At 39.3% G+C, this 20,861-nt stretch overlaps 2 protein-coding genes and 1 long non-coding RNA gene across 3 annotated transcripts in view; 2 read left to right on the top strand and 1 right to left on the bottom strand.

Annotated features, from left to right (window-relative positions):
* Positions 1-1,459, top strand: part of nav1b (neuron navigator 1b) — a 57,756-nt gene extending 56,297 nt beyond the window's left edge. The window contains exons 29-30 of the mRNA XM_056272813.1: positions 728-922; positions 1,057-1,459. Coding sequence (XP_056128788.1) covers positions 728-922; positions 1,057-1,140 — 279 coding nt within the window. The 3' untranslated portion in view covers positions 1,141-1,459. The remainder of the gene's footprint in view (positions 1-727; positions 923-1,056) is intronic.
* Positions 41-5,635, bottom strand: LOC130106631 (uncharacterized). The gene is made up of 3 exons (XR_008809753.1): positions 5,498-5,635; positions 2,185-2,346; positions 41-919 (listed from the first exon to the last, which is right to left on the bottom strand). It is a non-coding gene; the product is annotated as an uncharacterized LOC130106631 (long non-coding RNA).
* mybphb (myosin binding protein Hb) lies at positions 5,470-19,094 on the top strand. The gene is made up of 12 exons (XM_056272814.1): positions 5,470-5,815; positions 7,691-7,825; positions 9,714-9,881; positions 11,938-12,026; positions 12,126-12,321; positions 13,096-13,235; positions 15,692-15,851; positions 15,991-16,127; positions 17,355-17,541; positions 17,788-17,837; positions 18,565-18,607; positions 18,745-19,094. Exons 1-10 carry the CDS (start codon positions 5,521-5,523, stop codon positions 17,817-17,819), a joined length of 1,539 nt encoding a protein of 512 aa, XP_056128789.1. The 5' UTR covers positions 5,470-5,520; the 3' UTR covers positions 17,820-17,837; positions 18,565-18,607; positions 18,745-19,094.
* The last annotated feature ends 1,767 nt before the right edge of the window (positions 19,095-20,861 follow it).

Raw genomic sequence — 20,861 nt, 5'->3', positions numbered from 1 at the left:
CAACCTGAACATAGTATTTGTTTAAAGGTACCATCCGATAGCTTATTTCACCTTGTCCCTCCCTGTTTTTTGTTTTTTGTTTTGTGCTTTATGTCATTTGTATATTGTCTGAAACCACTTGACCGGTTAGGACCGCTGATTCACATTCTCAACAAGCAGCAACTGCTCAAGATGACTTGAAAATTGTTGTGCAGAAAGTACACAAAAGTCGATTTTTGTATTGTATGTGCAGCTGCTCTGGTAACAGTGGTCAAGTTTAGAGTTAAGTTTAGGTAGTGGTTAGAGAGGCCGCCATACAATGGTTTGGCTGTCTTCTTCTAATCATGTAATTTCTAAGAGAATGTCTATGGAGACTCTCACCTCGGCCTGAGACTCAGATTGAGTAAGAATGTTCAAGCCTCAACTTTCTTGTGATGGCTTCGTAACAGCCTTTCACTCAGGATTGGGGAAAATTGATGTTGGCAACATTACCAAAATATCACATTATTTATGAAATGTGAATTTTTAAATCATACATGTTTGTGTTTTATCATACATGAAGTGGCCACTTTGCCTTAGAAAGTTTTTTTTTTCCTTGACTTTCGCTGGTCAGGGTCTTTAAGCATTAGTCACTTGGTTGTTGAACAAAGAAACGGCTCTTCACACCTCGCTTTGTATGCTCCTCAGCAAATACTAACAGTGTTCCTCCAGTTCGGGGTTATTATTATGATATGTTATATGGCCTCAGGTTCATGGCCAGAAGGCGGTGTGGGAAGACCCAGTGGAGTGGGTGCGGGGTACGCTGCCTTGGCCGTCTGCCCAGCAAGACCAGGCCAAGTTGTTCCACCTGCCTCCTCCCAGCATATCTTCTGGTAGCCCTGGTCAGCCCAGTGAGGAGAAGCACCAGGAGACACCACCGAGTGCCATGGAGTCAGATCCCCTGGTAAGAGAGATTTTTCCATATTCATTCTTCACCGTTTTGTCAAGATGTTGTCGGTGTTCCACAAACCTTATTGTTCAGTATGGATAGTTTAGGATAACCCCTTACTTCATTGGTCACTGTTTGTCTTTTTTTAGATGGCAATGCTTTTGAAACTTCAAGAGGCTGCCAATTACATCGAATCTCCTGACAAAGAGGACCTCAGCCTGCCTAAACTTTGAACACAGTGTAAATTTAAAACCTAACACTTAAGATATAACTTTTTTTTCTGTTATATGTCAAATACAATGCATATTCAGGAACAAACCCTCTGAGATGGTTTCAGGGCCATTAACTATCTTTCCCATCCAGGAGATTGAAAGTATGATAGCTTATTTGGGGGGAGGAGTTCATTCTGTTCCATAAAGTACTGAATGCATCAGTATGTTTTATTTCTTTGTAATATTTTGTCTGGAAGACATTTGCCACTGTTCAAATACAGCTCCTTGCCATTCTTAACCTCCATACTGTCAGACCGGTGCTAACAAATTATTACATTAACTTTAATTAATTGTCTTAGCACTTCGGTCATTAAGTTTAATTAATTGTCTTAGCACTTAGGTATATTCAGGGGATTCCTGCAAAAGCATATATAGCAGGAGTGTTTCGGGTTCAACTGTAGCATCAGCTATGGCGTGCTTTTCAGTGGAAATCAGTCTATTATTGCGGCTTCTTTGGAAAAGAGTATGACAGCCTGAGATATGACATGATGTTTCAATGTCCAATGGGAGGTTCTGTAATACATATCTACTTTTTCAGTCTTTGAAGGTCAAACCTTATACATATGCAATCCTGAACTTTAGCAGCCCAAGCAGGTGAACTTGTTTGAAGTCTGTCTAACAAACAGAATGCCTTAAAGCAAAGACAGTGATGTCACCTCTGCTTCAGCAGCATATAGGTGCTTTCATCAATATCATCACAGGTGGAAAGTCTTTTCTCGACTCAAGTCTTTCCATTATTGATTTTTAGTTAATCGCATGTTGTTCCAATATGAAACAAATGTAAAAGTATTGAAGGGATTTACTGTCGAGAAAAAACAAGAAATTGATATAATGGTGTATGATGGCCTAAAGTTATCTGGGAAAGTATTCAATTTTAATCATAAACATGCGTTTTGAGAAACAGAAACAAATTAAATAAATTTGCTGTCATACTCTTTTGCATAAAACAAAACTTATTTGTAATGCAAGTTCATAATTTATGCTGTCAGTTATGAGCAGTATTACCACTTCTGCCATATAAATCCGGCATCCATCCATCCATTATCCAAACCGCTTATCCTGCTCTCAGGGTCGCGGGGATGCTGAAGCCTATCCCACAGTCATTGGGCGGCAGGCGGGGAGACACCCTGGACAGGCTGCCAGGCCATCAGTATCTGGATTAAACGTCTGCATCAGGCATACAGTAACAAACAATACACAGGAATGATAGAACAACAGATGCTGATTTAAAAAAAAAAAAAAGTTTGAGCCGATGTCATTTGCACCATTTGCATCATCATTGATTTTTTTTTCTTTCAATGGCAGAAATTGAGAATCTTCCCAGTATTTATATTACTGCATAGTTTATATGCATATAGTCAGACTACACTACAGTTATTTCATCTACACTAGTTGCATGGTGCAAACATCTAATATGCTGAACCAAATACTTAAAATGGATTTTGACTGTCAAGTTAAGGGGTTGAGTTCAAATGCTTATATGAATGTATAGATTATTTATGAGTACAAAACCATACAATACCGGTCATCTATGTAGGTGTTTCTAACGAAAGCCATGGTACACTGCAGAACTGGGTCATATGTAATACACATAAACCTTCATAAAAGTGAACTTGTATTAATTTTGAAGCTATCTGAACCTATTTTATTGGCAAGTGTTGACTGCACCTCACAAACAGCCATGGAGTTAAGAATCTCTTACTTAATATCAGCCATGCGTATATCAACATGTGGTTACTTAAGGTGCTTTTCATTTTTTTTATTGTAGTGATTTAATCCTATTGTTAAAAGGAATCGGTGTCATTGACTGTTTACTGAAGATTATACAGAGGACCAGGGGAGTTTAAAACTGTCAAACATTCATAAAATAAGGTTTGTTAAATAGATCCGAGACTTAATTTCTTGTAACCTTTAAAGAAAGTTTAACCATTTGTGGAATTCAGTGGAGAAAATGGAGTAATGTGAGATGTTGTATGGTGTCATCCTGATATAGTTGTGTGGACTCGTATTTGAAAGATGGTAAACACATGGCAAAACTTTGAAAGAATCACTCAAATCTAAAAAAAAATTATGCTCAAAAGCAACAATCAGTGGTGAGATATTAAAATGCTTGTCTAGGTACTTGATGTACAATTTTGTGAAGGCAGTCAAGCCTTGGTAACTGTAGGTGAAAGATGAAGCTTAAACAGTGAGCCTATGATCAGTGTTTGTGTTGTCATCTGTCCAGACTGAGTCACTATTTAGGTATTCACAGTTACACTGCATAAAACCTTTATCTACTCCCATGTGTACATACATATTGTAAAACGAATGACATGTCATGCAGAATTATGGTGTAACAGTCACCGAAAACTTGCATTGGATGATTTTTTTTTTTTTTTTTTTTAAGAAGAGAAGGGCAACCAAGCCCAAGTTTAAAATGCCAAATCTCTTTCGGGCTTCTCGTTGCTTTGTTTTTGTACTTTTCGCATCATGCTGAGAAGAACTATTAAACAACCTCAGCACCAACAGCTGACTTGCTGCTCAGATTGTTCTCCTTACAACAAGGAAACAGTTTTCCAACGGGGGAAAATGCCAAATCGCCAGGGACTCTCACTCCTGCTGGCATTATGCCGACTTGCAATTATTTTCAGTATTGTAAATATTCAGGGATCAGACAATATCCACACCATCATCTGTGAATGCAGGTAATGAAAAAAACAAAACAAAAAAAAAACCAAAACACATCTGACTTCTCATCTCATTCACTGGTTGTTGTGCCTGTTGCTCTGTGTTAGCTGTGCTTTGTGTTTGCAAAGTTGTGAACCAAGACTATGCAGCAACTTATACTTGGTGTTGGCAATCAGCAAATATTGGAACTTGACCCAAAATACTGTGTTTTCATGAGCTCTTTCTTTCTGCATTGCATGACAAAGGTGGAGGGTATTTCAACAGGAGGCGTCGAACCTTAATGAGAGAAATATTTTATAAGTGTTGCGCTAAGACATCATCTGTGGAGATGGTTTGGGAAATTCAGCCCATAGGATGTTTTATCTTTGTGACTGGCAAGGTAGGTAGACATAGTATACAGACTTACATTATAGTAAATAATGTAAAACCAGACGAAAGCAATTTTATTGCGCAAAATTCTGCCAAGAAGGATCACACGGTTTTGAATCTAAAGATCTTTGTCCATAAAATGGTTTTACATGAATGAGCGCTTCAGTTTACAGATCTAAATGAAAAAATAAATCGGACCTCGGAGGCCAATACAAGTTGCTGAATAGTCCATTTGTTCTTGCAAAGCTTGTTGTCGACTAAAATACAATTTAAAAATGCAGTACTATCTAATGTCACTGACGTGCAAATGTGATGGATTTCTAAACGTTGTAAATGCATGTAAACTTGCTGTGTAACGAGAAGATGTTATCATTATACCTTAGGCTATTGTTATAGGGGATCGTTATAGGTAATGTTTTACTTTTTAATATATGCTGATATTTGATATTTCTTTTTTCTAAAAACAATCCTTTGTAAAACTTAATTTCTCTATTTTGTACAGGACACCATAATTGTAAAGATTGTACATAGGACGACATTCTGGACGCGGCAACAATCATAAGCAAAAAAAGGATAATTCCTTCAGAGATCAGTATATTTCTTCAGGGTTGGGTGCAGTACAAGAAGATGGCATGCTTCAGAAAACATATTCATCCACCTATCACTGTTTGTTGGAATCAATAAAAAACATGTCATATTTATTTTAGTGCTTGTGGTGTGTCAATTTGTTTTACAGAAGCCTGCTGAGAGTAGCCTCTATGGCAATTCTGTTACTTTTATTAAACAATTTAATGTCAAGTTAATCCTGGAAAATGATGAAAAACACCATACTAGGGATGAATATATCATTTCAGAATCAACATCATAATATAACTCAATGTGACGCTGAAACTCGTAGTCTGCTGTTTATGACTCTTGAAGAAAAATAATGTAATCGAATTTAATGACTTTTATAGGACACATGCCTTATTTTCCCCTCTAAAATCCGCCGAATCATTGCCAAAGTAACAATTGCTTCACAAATTGGTCATGGGAAGTTAAAAGCTGCATATATCTATATATCTTTTAATATTACAATAAATGTTGCAAAAGAAAAGCCATCACTTTTTTTTTTAAATCGTTCAGCCCTCCAGCAGACTAGTTTGTAGGCTACGGGTGATAGGTGTCCATTACAGAGAATGTATTGGGGGGGCGGAGCCCAGAGCCCACCGACCCCTATATAAACCCATGGACCCCCGGGGGAATGACGGCGTTGGATAAGGTTTGAGGATTTACTCACGGAACTGGGAATTAGCTGCCAACATGCCGGCCAAACCTGCCCCGATCAAGAAGGCAGCAAAGAAGGAACCAGCCAAGAAGGAGGAAAAGGCCCCTGAAGCGGTTCCCGCTCCGGAACCGGCTCCTGAGCCTGCTCCCGTCGAGGTCGCCCCCGCTGAGGCTGCTCCTGCCCCCGCCCCCGCGGAGGGTGAGGCACCTCCCGCGGAGGAAGCCCCGGCTGAAGGGGCTGCACCAGCCGAGGGTGCTCCAGCCGAGGGAGAAGCTGCTGCTGAGCCACCGGCCGAGGAGCCCAAACCCCCCACCCCTCCGCCCCCAGCCGGTAAAGACAACGCAGCCGTGATAACGCACGGAGCCAGCCACCCCGCTACCGTAAATTACACTGTAAAACATACACTCGCAGTCTTTTTTCCATGTCGATGGCTAAGCCATGGCCAAGTTTGGTATTTCATTCTTTCAGAAAAGATCGTTCATCTAATTGTAAGCAAGAGCTGGGTAAAACAACAACAGCGACAAATAACTAATATTCGAACCTATGGCGACCCTTTACGCAAATACGCATTTGCGCGCTAGCTGTGAAACTGAAGTTTTACGGTAAGCAAAAATGGACGATACATTTTAAGTGTAAGGTAATCTGTCCGGTTGCTTTATGGACACACAAGAATGATGAAACGCACCTGAATATGAGACTCTTCGGAAGGGCTCCGAGGTTTTTCAATTAAGATTTTGAGTGTGATGTGTAAAATTGCTTAAATGAATTGCCAATGCACGCTGCCATACGAAAGATTTGCCTGGGGGAGAGAGAGAGAGTGCGAGAGAAAACGCGTAATAAAGCAAATTGCTAACTTTTATCTGTTTAAAAAGTCAAGACGCAAAATAAGCGTATGCTTCCAGAGCTGCTTCACTGAGCCAGTGGATGTTTTGACAAAACATTTGAGCACAAATGTTTCTGTTAGCTACCGGATCAATGTATGAGCATGACGATACGTATTGCTTACAGGCAATAGTATCGTCATGCTCCGCTTCTGTTACGAGTTACAGAAGAGGATCGGGACGCCACTGCTTCTGCTAAACACAAAGGGCTTTTTTTAAATCTTAGCAATTTAACAGTTGTTCACGTTTTAACAATTGTTAGGTAAGCTAACCACACTAACGCAACATTTACTATGCCAACAAAGCTGCTCCGCCTAATGCTCTAGCTAAAATAGCATATCTGCTTTGTAGGCTTACCAAGCGCACATTGAAAATTAACCCCGACCAACTCCTTTTTTATTGACTTTGGGTAATTCATAAACATTAAATTGTAATACACTTGAGCCTTTCCTTTTTAAGTAGTTTGGAAAGATTGTTTTGCCCCAATATCTCAACCTCTAACATCCCTCATCTATGCCCGTACCCAGTTTATCTTTCATTATTCAGATGCCAACCTAACAACATTAACTGACTCCTTCCAAACACTCAAGTTCAGTAGCAATACAACTAGCCCAGTTGCATACTGGAGATCCAACATTTTGTCATATCATACATGTGAACCTTGGTCAGATTTGCTGATGCACTTATTAACATCTAACATTTAAACCACCGCTAGCTGCTGCTGCCCCAGCCGAAACAGAAGCTGCTACCACGGCTGACCCTGAAGCACCTGCTGACGGTAGAAAAAAAGAAAATTAAACATTTAACCATTCTTGTCCACTCATCTGTCTTTGAAAACTTAAATGCAAATTGGTATGTCATTTGAATCCAATTGGCTAAGATTTTAAGTTACAAGCTATGATGACCCTTTGACATACCATTATGGAACAAACAGAGAGTTGTGATGCACAAATTGGTTAAGATTCGATCTCAAAACATTGCGCTGCCTTTTACATGCTGCTTTCCCGTGCTGACATTGATGTGAATGCCTATTTAACATCAGCTGAAGCTGCTGAGGCACCTGCACCAGAAGAGCCTAAACCACCTTCACCTCCTCCACCCCCTCCCAAAGGTAACCTGTCAGTGTGAGGAAAGCATCTCCTTTGATACCAACTACTGTGATGCATCCACACATCATTCCTTCTCTTCCTATAGCAGTATTGAGACGAGTGGCATCGCTCGATTAACCTCAGACCTCGCGTTCAAATCCAATTCCATTATTGTCTGAATTGTGTAGATTTCAAAGTGTTGATTTGTGTTTCCTTTTTATTACTGACATCCGTAGAGCCTACAAGTGCCCCTGTGGACTTGTTTGTTGAAGATAAGAATGACACTTCTGTCACTATCATCTGGAGTCAGCCAGAGACTATTGGAAACTCCGGTCTGGATGGATACGTTATTGAAGTCTGCAAGGAGGGATGTAAGTTAATCCAACCCTGCTTTGCAAAACACACAGTTCAAACTTAGTGTTACACTTTGTGTGCCTTGCTTTGTCATGGGAACAAAAAAAAAAGTGTTTGCCAGAGGTTTTCATGAAAAGTTCATTCCCTACTTCTGAGATGGGCAAAGAAGTTATAAATAAATGCTAGAGTACTTATGTTTTTGAAAGTCATTGTTATCTGAAAGATACATTTAATGTTAAACATATAAAAGTATCAGTATTGTCCTATATGCCATGTTTATTTATACTCTATTTTTCCATACTGTCTTCACACCACACGACAAAGTGCATTTTAGGTATACCCATGAACGTGGTAAATTTTTGTTTTAAAATGGGTCAGCCCTATCAGTTGCACCTGTCCCAAAAGTGTCAGCTGTGGATTTATGTCGTAGGCTACCTAACCTCTCCCTATAAGGGTAGAGGCATTTCAAGAACTGCTGTGGTCTCACTGGAGGTCCTGCTTTTAGATCGCCAGCTCCTAAGCTAATATCAGCAACTGTTCAATGCATGCTTGATTTAGCCATGGAGGCATACTTAACCTTCTTATCCTGCAATAACTTGATTTCATAACTTGGAATTGTTGAAACATTTGAAAAGCTGATGATTAAATCTGTGTTCATTTAGTTAGTTTTTTTTTAATTTTCCAGAATCAGAATCAATATATTGCAATGATAACATATATATACTATAATTATTTGTTTTAAGAGTAAAATATGTGTTCAATGCCAAAAAATGCATTTAATACATTATATAATACACCCATACAATACAAAATCAATAAATGAAACCAGTTGGGCTAGTGTAAAACCATTGTATTACAAAGTTACAATGAAGACCACATTTTTCACCCTCTTTTGGATAATCCTTAATGCATGGCATTAACAGTATGAATCTGACCTGTTCTTCTCATTTCACCTTTAACTTTTGCATTCAGTGTCATTTTACCACACAGGGCCTTTACCTTATAAAGGCCCTGTGTGGTTTCACAGTCTGATGGTAAAAGACAGAAACAGCCTTAACAGCATTGTTAAAACCTGTTCTAAGGTCACCAGAGTAAAACAAAGAGACGTGAATGATTTTTTTGCATCTAATAAATCCTCCAGAAAGCAGCAATCATTTTGGCTTCTTCTGGACATATTCTTGCAAGTGAATTTGCTCTGTTGCCATCAGGGTGTCGTTGTTTTTTTTTGTTGTTTTTTTTACCAGCTTGTAAAACTAACTGTTATTCTAAATGGTTCATTCATTCTGCAATTCAACTATTAAATGCTCTGTAGTGTTTTTTTTTCTTCTAATCTGGTTGTTTTATTGTTTACCAAATGTAGTTAGCCCATCAATATTATTAATTAAGTATGGATCTTATAGATTTTATTTCACATTTAGCTCCCTGGAGTGTTATTATTTATTGTTTGTGTTATTTGTTTGTTTGCATGTTACTGTTTGTATACAACAAGCTGCTCCAAACAAATTGCCCCTAGTGGGATTCATAAAATTGTTTTTATTGTATTGTATAATGCGTTTGCATGTTCTCCCAGTGTCTGCATGGGTTTCCTCCGGGGGCTCCGGTTTCCTCCCGCAGTCCAAAGACATGTAAGTCAGGTGAATCGGCCATACAAAATTGTCCCTAGGTATGAATGTGTGTGGGTTCGTGTGTGTATGTCGGCCCTGTGTGATAGTCTGGCGGCCTGTCCAGGGTGTCTCCCTGCCTGCTGCCCAATGACTGCTGGGATAGGCTCCAGCATCCCCGCGACCCTGAGAGCAGGATAAGCGGTTCGGAAAATGGATGGATGGATGTATAATGCTGAGAAAACTACAGAGCTGTAAAATTTTGCCAATTTTTTTTTCTTTTCTACAAACTCTTCCTCTCTAGCTGAGGAGTGGAAAGCAGTCAATGAGGATCTTCAGAAATCCTGCCGCTATGTCATCAAAAACCAGACCACTGGTGACCGTCTGAAGATCCGTGTGGTGTCTGTAAACGCTGGAGGCCACAGCCCCCCTGTCACCCTGCCTGAGGCTGTCCTGGTGAAGGAGGTTGCAGGTAAACTGTGCTCACATGGAGAGAAAGTGGTATTAATCTAGATGGCAGATTTTTCCTTGCTTACCAGTTCATGACATACCCTAACATAACATAGTGAACTCCACAACACCACTTCACCAAATTTATTTATTTACATCCTAACATTTCAAACTGTGTACCACATAAAATCATCTTTTTCTTAAATAGTATAGAATTCAAACCAGATCTCAACAAATGGTTGTTGCAAATAATCCTTAGATTTTTCTTGCAGAGAGATCCAGATGGGTGGGTTTCTATCAGATTGGACAGTCTCTAGATATTGTTGTTACCGATTACAGAATTGTGCCAATTTAAGAGTCAACTACTTTTCTGATGATTACCTAAATTTTCTTTTTGTATAGTCCTATGTGGAAGCCCCCCACCAAGCTAGAGTACAAATAGGCAAACCATTAAAGAGGTATTTGTAAATACTAATTGGTACAGATCTAACATAAACTGTCTGTAACCATTTGTTGTTTAATTAGAAGACAGATATTAGTAAAGTGCAAAAGTCACCACAAGAAGCAGCTCAGCAATTTCTTCCCCAGCTGTCTAGGCAGTATTAGCACATCCCTGTAGTGTCATGAGGAATTGAGCTGTGGCCTAGTCAGGCTTGGTTCCCTGCTGAATTGGACTGCTGGTACAGAGTGACAATCCACCCAGCCACAGAGGGATAGTTTACTATCATTTATTAAGTGCTAGATTTTATTCTTATACCTTTGTTAATTGTAGAAAATTTATATAATCTGATTTGCTATAAAACTATAGGTGGTCTAGAAGAGTTTTAAAAAGTGGAGACTATGTTACTTTGGCCTCACGCAGTCAGTGATCAGCTTTTGCGTAACTGAGTATTGAATAAGGGGAGGAATTCAAATTGACCCCAAAGGACTGGCAATATTTCAATAGCCATGACTGGGTTGGACGTCACACCCTTTGTCGGCTTTCGCAGACAGTCTGCATATAGAGGCATCTTATGAATAGTTTTCTGACAAAAGTATCACAGCTGACTTTCCTCATGAAGCCTTGGAAAATATTTGGGATGTAAGCGCTACTAAAGCATTTTTTCACTTTGTATCCCCTGCCAGCATGCATCATGCTGATGAGGTGTCAAGCTGTTTTCCAAAAGATCGATGGTGTCAGGTGATATGCCTGACTCTTGCAGGTGGGAGGAATATGGAATGGGGTGGTGGCAGGTGGGTTCGATGGCGGTGGGGGTGCAGCTGGCTTCAGATGGCACTGTACATTCCAGTGTTTTAATTCTACATCCGGGTGAAGGGTCAGGAATGGGCATGGACTGAGCTTCTCAGATGGCACCTTAGTCCCTCTAGACTGCCAGAGATTCACTGTTTGTTTTTTAAGATTCCACAGAGTTCACAGGCAGCATTTTCTTCCATCTTAACCCTTTCAATGTACAGTATAAAGTCAAGACAGTCATCAGAAAAACATATATGATGATGACAGTCTACTGTATATGTCGCGAAAAGCAAAATTTATTTATTTTGTTTTTTCTTATTATTATTCTGTTGACCAGCCTGTTCCCGCTCACAGATCTTTTTTTATTATCTCACAAATCAGTCTGTTTTGAAAAGTCATCCAATGGTTTCTGTGACCATATCTTATTTAGTAAGTAATATAATGCAAATACTAATATATATCAAATCATGAGGGTGTCTGGGTGAATTACCACAGTGTTCCTGCTTTATTTAGACTCGTGATGACTGTTGCTCTGCTGAACTCAACAGGTGGCGGTTCCCACTAAATCACTTTTAGAAACATTTCTCAGTGAAAAGAAAAAAAAAACTTGTGGAAGAATAAGAATTAAAGAAACTCACTGTGATAACCTATGTCTGGGATTTTCACAAAATTTCATTTATTCTTCTTTTCATGATGAATTTAATTCCCTACTTGTATATATAAAGCTCTTGTTTCTCAAATTTTCACACAACTGGCCACTACAAAAATAATCCAACAAAATATGAAATTATAGTAATGATGACTAATCATTGGTTAATTTAATTCAATGCTGCATTTTCTCTAGACCGCCCCAAAGTCCGTTTGCCACGTTTCCTCAGGCAAAGATATGTTGCCCATGTCGGAGACAAGATCAACCTCACCATCCCCTTCACCGTAAGTGTCTACATGAAGTTGACTGCAGATTCGGTCTGTGGTATTGTATATTTTCTCACTCCTCCTTCACACAGTGCTGTCCAATTTCTCTTTTTCAAGGGTAAACCTAAACCAGTAGTCCATTGGACAAAGAATGGTCAGCCACTTGATACAAAGAGAGTCAATATCCGTAGCACTGACAGAGACAGCATCCTGTTTATCCGTGCATCTGAGAGAGAGGACTCTGGAGTATATGAGATGTGTGTGAAGGTAGAGGACTTTGAAGACAAGTCTTCTCTCACTCTTCAGATTGTTGGTAAGGAAGACAATGAGATGACTTCTGTCTATAAAAATAATTTTGTCATATTCTGAAAAATGAAACAACTGATACATGCAACACAATTTGAGGAAATAACAGTTACAGGGCACTGCTTTGTTGGCATTAGGGGTGTAAATCGCAAGTTTCATCACAATACAATATTATATCGATTCTTTGGACAATGATAATGATATTTACTGATATCAACAAAGTCTACCACAATATGATTTCGATTCAGTTCAATTCAGGGGCCTACAATCGATATGAGACAATATTATATGCCCATTTAACACAATCAGTTACATTTATATCAACTCACAAAAAGCAACTAAAATATGATTTGACCATTACTGAGCTCTTCCAGACATTTAAATGAAAACAGTCTATTCTTTTTACTAAAAAGAATAAAAATAGACCTCCTGTTGTTCACTATAAAGTGCCACATTTCCGATGTTTAAATGCAAATTTGTTTTTTTTTATCAGTGACCTTTCAATTATGAACATAAACCATGCAAATCTATGTTTCGTCACCTTGGACTTACAAGGTTCTATCTATGTGCTCAGTGGTTTAGAGATGTTGAACTTTATTGAATATGAATTTTCACAACCTAGGCATATTTTAAAGAAGACGATATGGATCGATGTTTTCACTTTGTATGGAATATACTGATTGTTGATCATTGAATCGATACATCTATCCAAATCAATGGATTGTTACGCCCCTTATTAGTGCAATGCTTGAAACTAATGAATACCTATTTTTAACAACAGAGCTGCCAGGACCACCTGCCAGTGTAAAGATTGTGGATACCTGGGGTTTCAATGTTGCCCTTGAATGGACCGCGCCCATTGATAACGGAAACACAGACATTACAGGTTACACAATCCAGAAGGCTGACAAAAAGACAGGAGTAAGTAAAGATCAGTCCAGGATTATAGTGGTCAACTATGACCGGGTGCCAGAAATTAAATATGCAAGGTGGTGATTGGTGACTGGTTCCCCCCAATCAAAGGATAATTCCATTTCTCCATAACCTGCATCTTAATTTTGTAGATTTTTTTCCAAAATGTGTATCAGTAATGATATGGTTTTACTTACTTGCTTCATTGTGAAACTTTTGAAAATGGGACCTCTGCTGTACACAGCTTTACAATGGCGTCTTTTATAGGGCAATGTAACACAAGTGTCAGACATGCCCGATTTCACCTAGTTCTCTAAACCATATGTTTGAAAGTGAAAATGCAAGTTAAAAGTTATAACCCAGAATGTTCGATATTATCAATGGTTTATTGCATTGCTGAGCTACTTCCTGGTTCAACTTGTAGGAATGACAATCTTACTTACAGTAGGTAGTAGTAATCATTGACCAACTACCCAGCCAGCGCAACTCAGAAGTTGTAGATAATTGGAAATCATGCACACAGTGGAACTGAGGCACTAGGTTTGTTTTTGTTGTTGTTGTTGTTGTTTTGTTTTTTTTTTTTGCTGAAAGGACAGGTTTTAGGTTCATGTTCAGTTGTCCTGTAAAATGTCATTGTAAATCTGTGTCCAGCGGTGGTCCTGCATCCAAAATATCCAAAATAAAGCTGGTGAGTAGAATAATATTAAAACTGATATTAGGGAAGGAAATCAGCAGCCAACTCCTGACACAGTGTCATATCAATTCCTAAGGTACCAAGTTGATATATATCGTGGTTATTAAAGTAATTACAATTCTATTATATTGTGATTCGATATTACAATTTTTTGTGACTTCTGGTTACATTCATAATACTGGACTACGAAAAACAGTTGTTACTTTCAATAATCTATATCCTAAGTAAGATGTTAAGTAAGAGAAGCATGTATGTATTTGGTCATATTTTTCTGAATAATCAGATCATACCTTATCGGCTAGCTACTGCAATTGTAAACAAAGAGATCAGATGTATCTCCTTAGTTAACGGTATGTGTCATTTTATTGAGCAATCAGAATATGAACGTATAGTATAATGATAACAGGCACTAATGACAGGGTTGCCATTTAAAAAAAAAACTGTCTTAGATGCGTCCATGACTCAAATGTATAATTAACAGTAAATACTGACAATGCATCTTTAAAGCAAAATTAGATTAAATAAATAAACGAACAGTACACATTTCCAGTGTCTGTTGGCCAGGCAAAGCAACAAGTTCCCTCTAAATTTGGTCTTCGTCTGTTTCTGTTTATCTCTGGATGGTGTCAAGCCAGATGTTCCCACATGTTGGTTGTATTACAGTAATAATTTCCAGTTAGCGCTAGACGCATTTTCGATGTGGCGGCTACACATTAAACTCCTCTAGCTCAGAATCTATCTGGCTAGGGCATCTGGGTAGCGTCGCGGTCTATTCCGTTGCCTACCAACACGGGGATCTCCGGGCTGAATCTCTGTGTTACCTCCGGCTTGGTCGGGCGTCCCTACAAACACAATTGTCCGTGTCTGCAGGTGGGAAGCCGAATGTGGGTATGTGTCCTGGTTGCTGCACTAGCACTTCCTCTGGTTGGTCAGGGCGGTTGTTTAGGGGGGAGGGGAAACTATGGGGAATAGTGTGATCTTCCTATGCACTACATCCCCCTGATGAAACTCCTCACCGTCAGGTGAAAAGAAGCAGCTGATGACTCCACATGTATTGGAGGAGGCATGTGGTAGTCTGCAGCCCTCCCCGGATCAGCAGAGGGAGTGGAGCAGCGACTGGGATGGCTCAGAAGAGTGGGGTAATTGGCCGGATACAATTTAAGTAATTATGACAATTACGTATCGCCACATAGTCCATAAACTGTCAAAGAATGCTTTTGATTGTTTATGTTTTAATACAGCTATTCAGGGCTAAGATCTAACCATTTAGTAGACTTTCAATCTTCAACAGAATTTGGCCTTGTTTTAGCCTAGGTGGTGCATACCATTGAGACATGTCTAAGACGTTAAATCAAGATAAAATTGCTTAGTGGCTTGACTTTGCCATGACAAAGTTTACAAAAAGTTTTCATAATGTTAAGCTTCACAGCTCTTTTTAAAACGTGAAATCCGTAGTAGTGCCAGACCTTGGATTTAAACGGCCTGCAGGTGCTACATGAATCTCCACCAGTGTGAACTGAGGTTTGAAATGGTCCCACGTTACGGGCATGGAACCGTCCCAAGAAACATCCCTATCCAATATGCCCGAAGGCAAAAACTATGAAAATAAACCCAGGTTGTTCAAAACCAGAATTTTATTTTAATCTTCATTACTTTATCAGCTAATGCATCATACATAGCACTTAATTTAATCTCTCTTTCTGTCTACCTGTCTGTTCATCTCTCTCACACTATCTTTCTCTCTCTGTTTGTGTTTGGTTTTTTCCCACAGGACTGGTTCACTGTGTTGGAGCATTATCACAGACTTAATGCCACAATCTCTGACCTCATCATGGGCAACACCTACAAATTCAAAGTGTTTTCTGAGAACAAGTGTGGAATCAGTGAAGATGCTGCCATCACAAAGGACGAAGCCAAGATTTTGAAGACAGGTGACCTTTCCACTTCTTTTCCTTTGTTATTATTACATGTTATGCATACAGCCTCTAACAATTATCCATTTATTTGTTCCATGGAAATCAAAATGGAAAACAGCTCTGGAGTCAAAGCTGTCTCTCTGTCCATCTTCAGGTATTGATTATAAGCCCCCTGAGTACAAGGAGCATGACTTCTCCGAGCCTCCCAAATTCACCACCTCTCTGAGTGACAGGGCCACCACTGTTGGCTACAGCACTAAGCTGCTCTGCTCTGTCAGGGGAAGTCCAAAGGTAAAGAATCAATTGTCGTGTTTTGTTTTTTCAACTAAAATCATATTGTCCATTTTCTGCCAAAAAAAGTATATATATATATATATATATATATATATATATATAAAACCTAACTACCACTACCACCATCCCATCCTACTTAAACTACACCACAATCAACTCCACTACTTCTGCAGTTCATAGCTGTCCACCCATGTTTTTAATGGACAGACACAACCAACAGGTCAACATTTGGGATTGTGAAGGTTATGACAACAAGTCTAGACTGGTATACCTCCCGACCGGTGTCCGAATTGTTTTTTGTTGGGTACAACTGTGATGTCCTTGGTGTAAAATGCCTGGCATGTTGTTCAGGCCATTTGCCAAATACCACCGTAATGATCTGGTAGTGATATGATGCATTAAGGGCTTTGAAGTAGGAATCTTATAACCCAGCTCATTCATTTCTGTCAGTGTGTTGACTTGTTAGCTGGGGATGAGGACGATCTTAACCTTCTCTAGTTAGCCTGTTGTCTGAGCCTATTATCTCCCCGGGATACATGACCAACCAGGTCACCAGAGATAAAGGGCATTGAGAGTGCTCTGCGGTGAGGCAGGGGTGAGGAACCTCTGTTGAGGCAAGATGTGGTATGCTTTGCCGCTGAGCTCTGTCTATGATAGGAATGGGGAGGAGGAGAAGAGGGAATGTGGGGAACAGATCATATGCAAAGAGGGGTTAGATGTGTTACATTCCTGCCCTGTGAGACTTCAAAGGGCCTTTACCCCAAGCAATGTGGTAGCACTGCCGTTAGAACTCTCACACCAAGTATGTTCCAAGTATCTTCTTCTGTAAAGCATTTTTCGTAATGAGACATACCTATGTAGAAACATAGTCATTACGATAAGATAAAGATAAAATAAGATGAGATGTACTCTATTAATCCCCATGGGGAAATTCATCCTCTGCATTTAACCCATCCCAAAACACCATTGGAAGCAGTAGGCAGCCACCGTGCAGCACCCGGAGACCGACTCCAGTTCTTCTTGCCATGCCATTACTTGTTTGGTTGACTTGTTGTTTCATCAGAACACTAACAATTTAATCAAGCCACCACATAGCTGAAGATTATTTTTGCCCGCATTTAATAACAAAATGTAATTATCTATAATGTTTTTTAAACTGGCCATCCATTGAACTTAAACTTTCTGATATGATACACACTGTATAAATCCCTTGTCTTTACACAGCCTAAGATTGAATGGCTGAAGAACCAGATGATTATTGGCGATGACCCCAAATACAGGCAGATCTGCGTCCAGGGTATCTGCTCTCTGGAGATTCGTAAGCCTGGTAACTTTGATGGTGGTGTGTATGCCTGCAGAGCCAAGAATGATCACGGAGAGGCAACGGTCACTTGCAAGCTGGAGGTCAAACGTAAGTCAGGCTTTCAAAACCTTAAGTTTTACGTATAATGTTTGACTAAACAATGCTAAATATATTTACTTTATGTCTTAAGCAAGTCAAATTCCTACTATATGTGCAAACACGTGGCTATCAATAAAACTCTTGTTGAAGTTTTGAGCCATTAAAGGGCTTATTATTATTATTTGAGTTTTGATACTTGTATTGACGACATTTAACAACAACTACTAACTTCTTGTTTCATTTTTTTAATGACAGAGCCAACGGTTCCAGATGCGGAAAAGAAATAAGTCAATATATTGATACAGGTCAGTCTCTGATTTGTTTGCTGCATTAGAATAGAAATTATACTATGTGGACTCAAGTCAAATACTTCAAAATGCCTTTCAAATGTTCCAGTGGGGAATTTCAGTCTTATTGGACTAAGTTGCTCACACTACAGTTATACGATCTAGTTAACTATACAAAATAAACCTTAAAAGCCCAACAATTAGTGTCAAAAGTTTATTTTGGGATCTGTTTGAGTCCTGAGGTGACACCTTCGTCCTCCATGACTTGTTGCCCATACATGGAGAGCACTAAACTTGGAAAAGGTTGCTGCCACCACTGAAATGGTCCAAGGGGGTAGTACCCATAAATTAAGCCTGTAATGACGACTCATCTCCTTAGTTGGGTGACTTAATCACATTTCCTTGACTCAGCAGCAGTAGCCCCATTAGGGACCACTGAGACACAGACATTTATTGCTAGGTTGTCCTCATATAGGCTTTCATGCTAATAGATTAAGCCCAGGCTGGCCAGACAGTTTTGACTCTTTCTCTTTGTAATATTACAGTGTGTTTGTGATCAGCCCTGCAATACTTTCAAAGAAACCATTCCTTTTCCACTCATCTGTTTAAAAACTGTATGTCAACACTGTTATTAAAGGCACATTCTTATGTTTTTATATATGTTTTCTAATTAGCTTTTATTTTTGCAGCTGCAGTTCATTATCGAAAGTAACTTTTGACACCTGTTGTTATTTATCTGTTGCAGTCCCAAACTAGGACAAGGAGAAATGAGGCCTTTGCTGCATAAGGTGAGTTTCTCTTAACACTTTTGAAATATTTCATTAATAATTAATACAGAATATTCTTTTGTAATAGTTTTAATTAATTCTGTATTTTTTGTTACTAATTTTTCTTCTTTTTTTGGTCTTCCTGTTTGTCTCCACAGGAGGGTGCTGGCCTCCTGGAAGAACATGTACATATGGCTGTTTAACACACTGTTGCCTGTGACTCCTTCATGATTGTGGTCCTAATTTATGATGATAAATAATTTTTCCCTGATTATGTATTTACTCGTATACACCCTCATTCTGTAATGATGCATTATTAAGTCTGTATCTGTGTCCACAAACAGCTAATTTCCCAACTGGCTATGGTTCCTTATTGGTCAGATTTCTGTACATCTCAATGGTAGTTTTACTGTAAGGGCTGTGAGGCTACCAAAGGAGATCACCCCTCGTCATAGGTGAACAATGTGTAACAGCTAAGTGTTTATACCAATAAATATTTTCATTTCTGGTTTTGTTTTTTTTTTTTGCAACAGATTGCCTTCTGTAAATAAATCATCATTGAAAATAGTCCTAGAGCTATTATATTGCACCAAGAGTAAAATTACTGAATGAACATATGATATGTTAACAAGTCAAACAGGATGCCTTTCATTTTATCTTGTCTTTCTATTTTCATACATTGTACAGCTGCTAGGAGAAGATACAGAGATAAATTAAGTACTGTAGGGGGAATTAAATGACACACTGCGTTGTCAAGTATGTAGCAGACCTATGTCAAATTTCTTTTGCATTTCTTGGTGATTGATACCCTTTCAGAGGATGGGGTGCCTAGATTTCTCATAAAGGGCAAAGGTTATGAAATGCAGACAGTTCTTATAATCATTTCAACATATTTGAAAGTCACATTACTAATCATCAAATGACAAAATACATAGTTGGAAATCTCTGATGTGTAAGCCCATCAGGAAAGCCTACCCCTGCGGTACTCCAAACTGACAAACAAAACCTACCAAAATTCACTTTGAGCCAGTTCCAGTTTGTAACCTATTTGGCAGTGGATCTGAGAATGTGGAGAGACAGCAGTGCCACTCATCTGATACACATACAAAGACAAATGTGCATCCCAGTATGTTAGGACTCTAATAATGATAATACCTATCTATAATATGGCTCTCCTAACTATGCCCTTCATGGAGTAACTGACATAGTGATGAAAGCCATGGTGCCAGAGATATCCAGGTTACTGCCAGAGAGGATCTGTTCACACGGCCCAGGACCAATCCAGCCTTAATACTTAACACTTGCTGCAGCCATTTTTTGAGTCTAGCTCCTGGCACACTGAAAAGAGAGTGATAAATGAAAAAGAAAAATAATGACTAAAACTCAAACTCATCATTCCAAATGGTTATCTATGCATTTTCCTGCACAGCAGCTCTCTACTGAATATGGCCTCCTCTCATCCTTACTCTCCTCTTGGACTTTTTGTTTGATCGCAGTTTAGGTAATGAAATGAGCATGGCTCTTTGAATATGGCAGCCTCTAGTGTTATTACTGAGAAATGTCATACCATAGTTCATTCACAGAATGGGAAGGCAGACAGCACTGGGGACACTCGGTTCTTGTAATACGCAATGATACAAGATCAAATGAGCGTGTCAGACTGCACAATATGGTCTATGACATGGACTATTTCAATAACGTTGCAAGATCAACACGGCATTGCTGCAGAAATGCGCATGTTGGTATTCTACAGTGCTGTTGGTAACTGCTGTCCCTCCCTCTCAATAGAAATGACTTCTTAAACCAATGACTGCAGCAAGCAATGTTTTGTGACATCGTTTAAACCAGTCTAAGGTACACCAGATGTAAAAATAGAATGATATAATGTGGGTCAATACCAAGTCTCCATAACTCGGGCTGATGAAAATACAATGCTACAGTGACTATGCTGCAACCATGTAGGGACCCACCAGAACAGGCCTGAGGATGACATTTGACCTGTAGGTGGTCTAGCTCAGATCGACGCAACTGTCAACACATTTCAAAGCTATAATGGCTATGCTGAATCACCCTGAATCTCTGCTTTATCCGGTAGCTGTCTTTATGCGTGCATGCTCAATAATCCAGGTAAGGAAATCCACCTGTGAAGAAGGAATGACCATCCCTGAACCGGGGGGGTGGGGGGTGGGGCGGGGTGGCTAAGAGTACATCTGTCACCATCTTACAATGCTGTGATTGAAAACATTGCCAAATCCTCTGCGAATAGTACACATGG

This window comes from Lampris incognitus, chromosome 2 (assembly GCF_029633865.1).
Source record: "Lampris incognitus isolate fLamInc1 chromosome 2, fLamInc1.hap2, whole genome shotgun sequence".
Lineage (NCBI taxonomy): Eukaryota > Metazoa > Chordata > Actinopteri > Lampriformes > Lampridae > Lampris > Lampris incognitus.
This window is presented reverse-complemented; position numbering and strand designations above follow the sequence as displayed.

Bases quoted from the DNA above. Each gene is read 5' to 3' on its own strand.
- mybphb (XM_056272814.1), top strand. From the start codon at position 5,521: ATGCCGGCCAAACCTGCCCCGATCAAGAAGGCAGCAAAGAAGGAACCA. The intron at 5,816-7,690 runs GTAAAGACAACG...TGACATCCGTAG, and splicing joins CACCCCTCCGCCCCCAGCCG to AGCCTACAAGTGCCCCTGTG. The intron at 15,852-15,990 runs GTGACCTTTCCA...GTCCATCTTCAG, and splicing joins AGCCAAGATTTTGAAGACAG to GTATTGATTATAAGCCCCCT.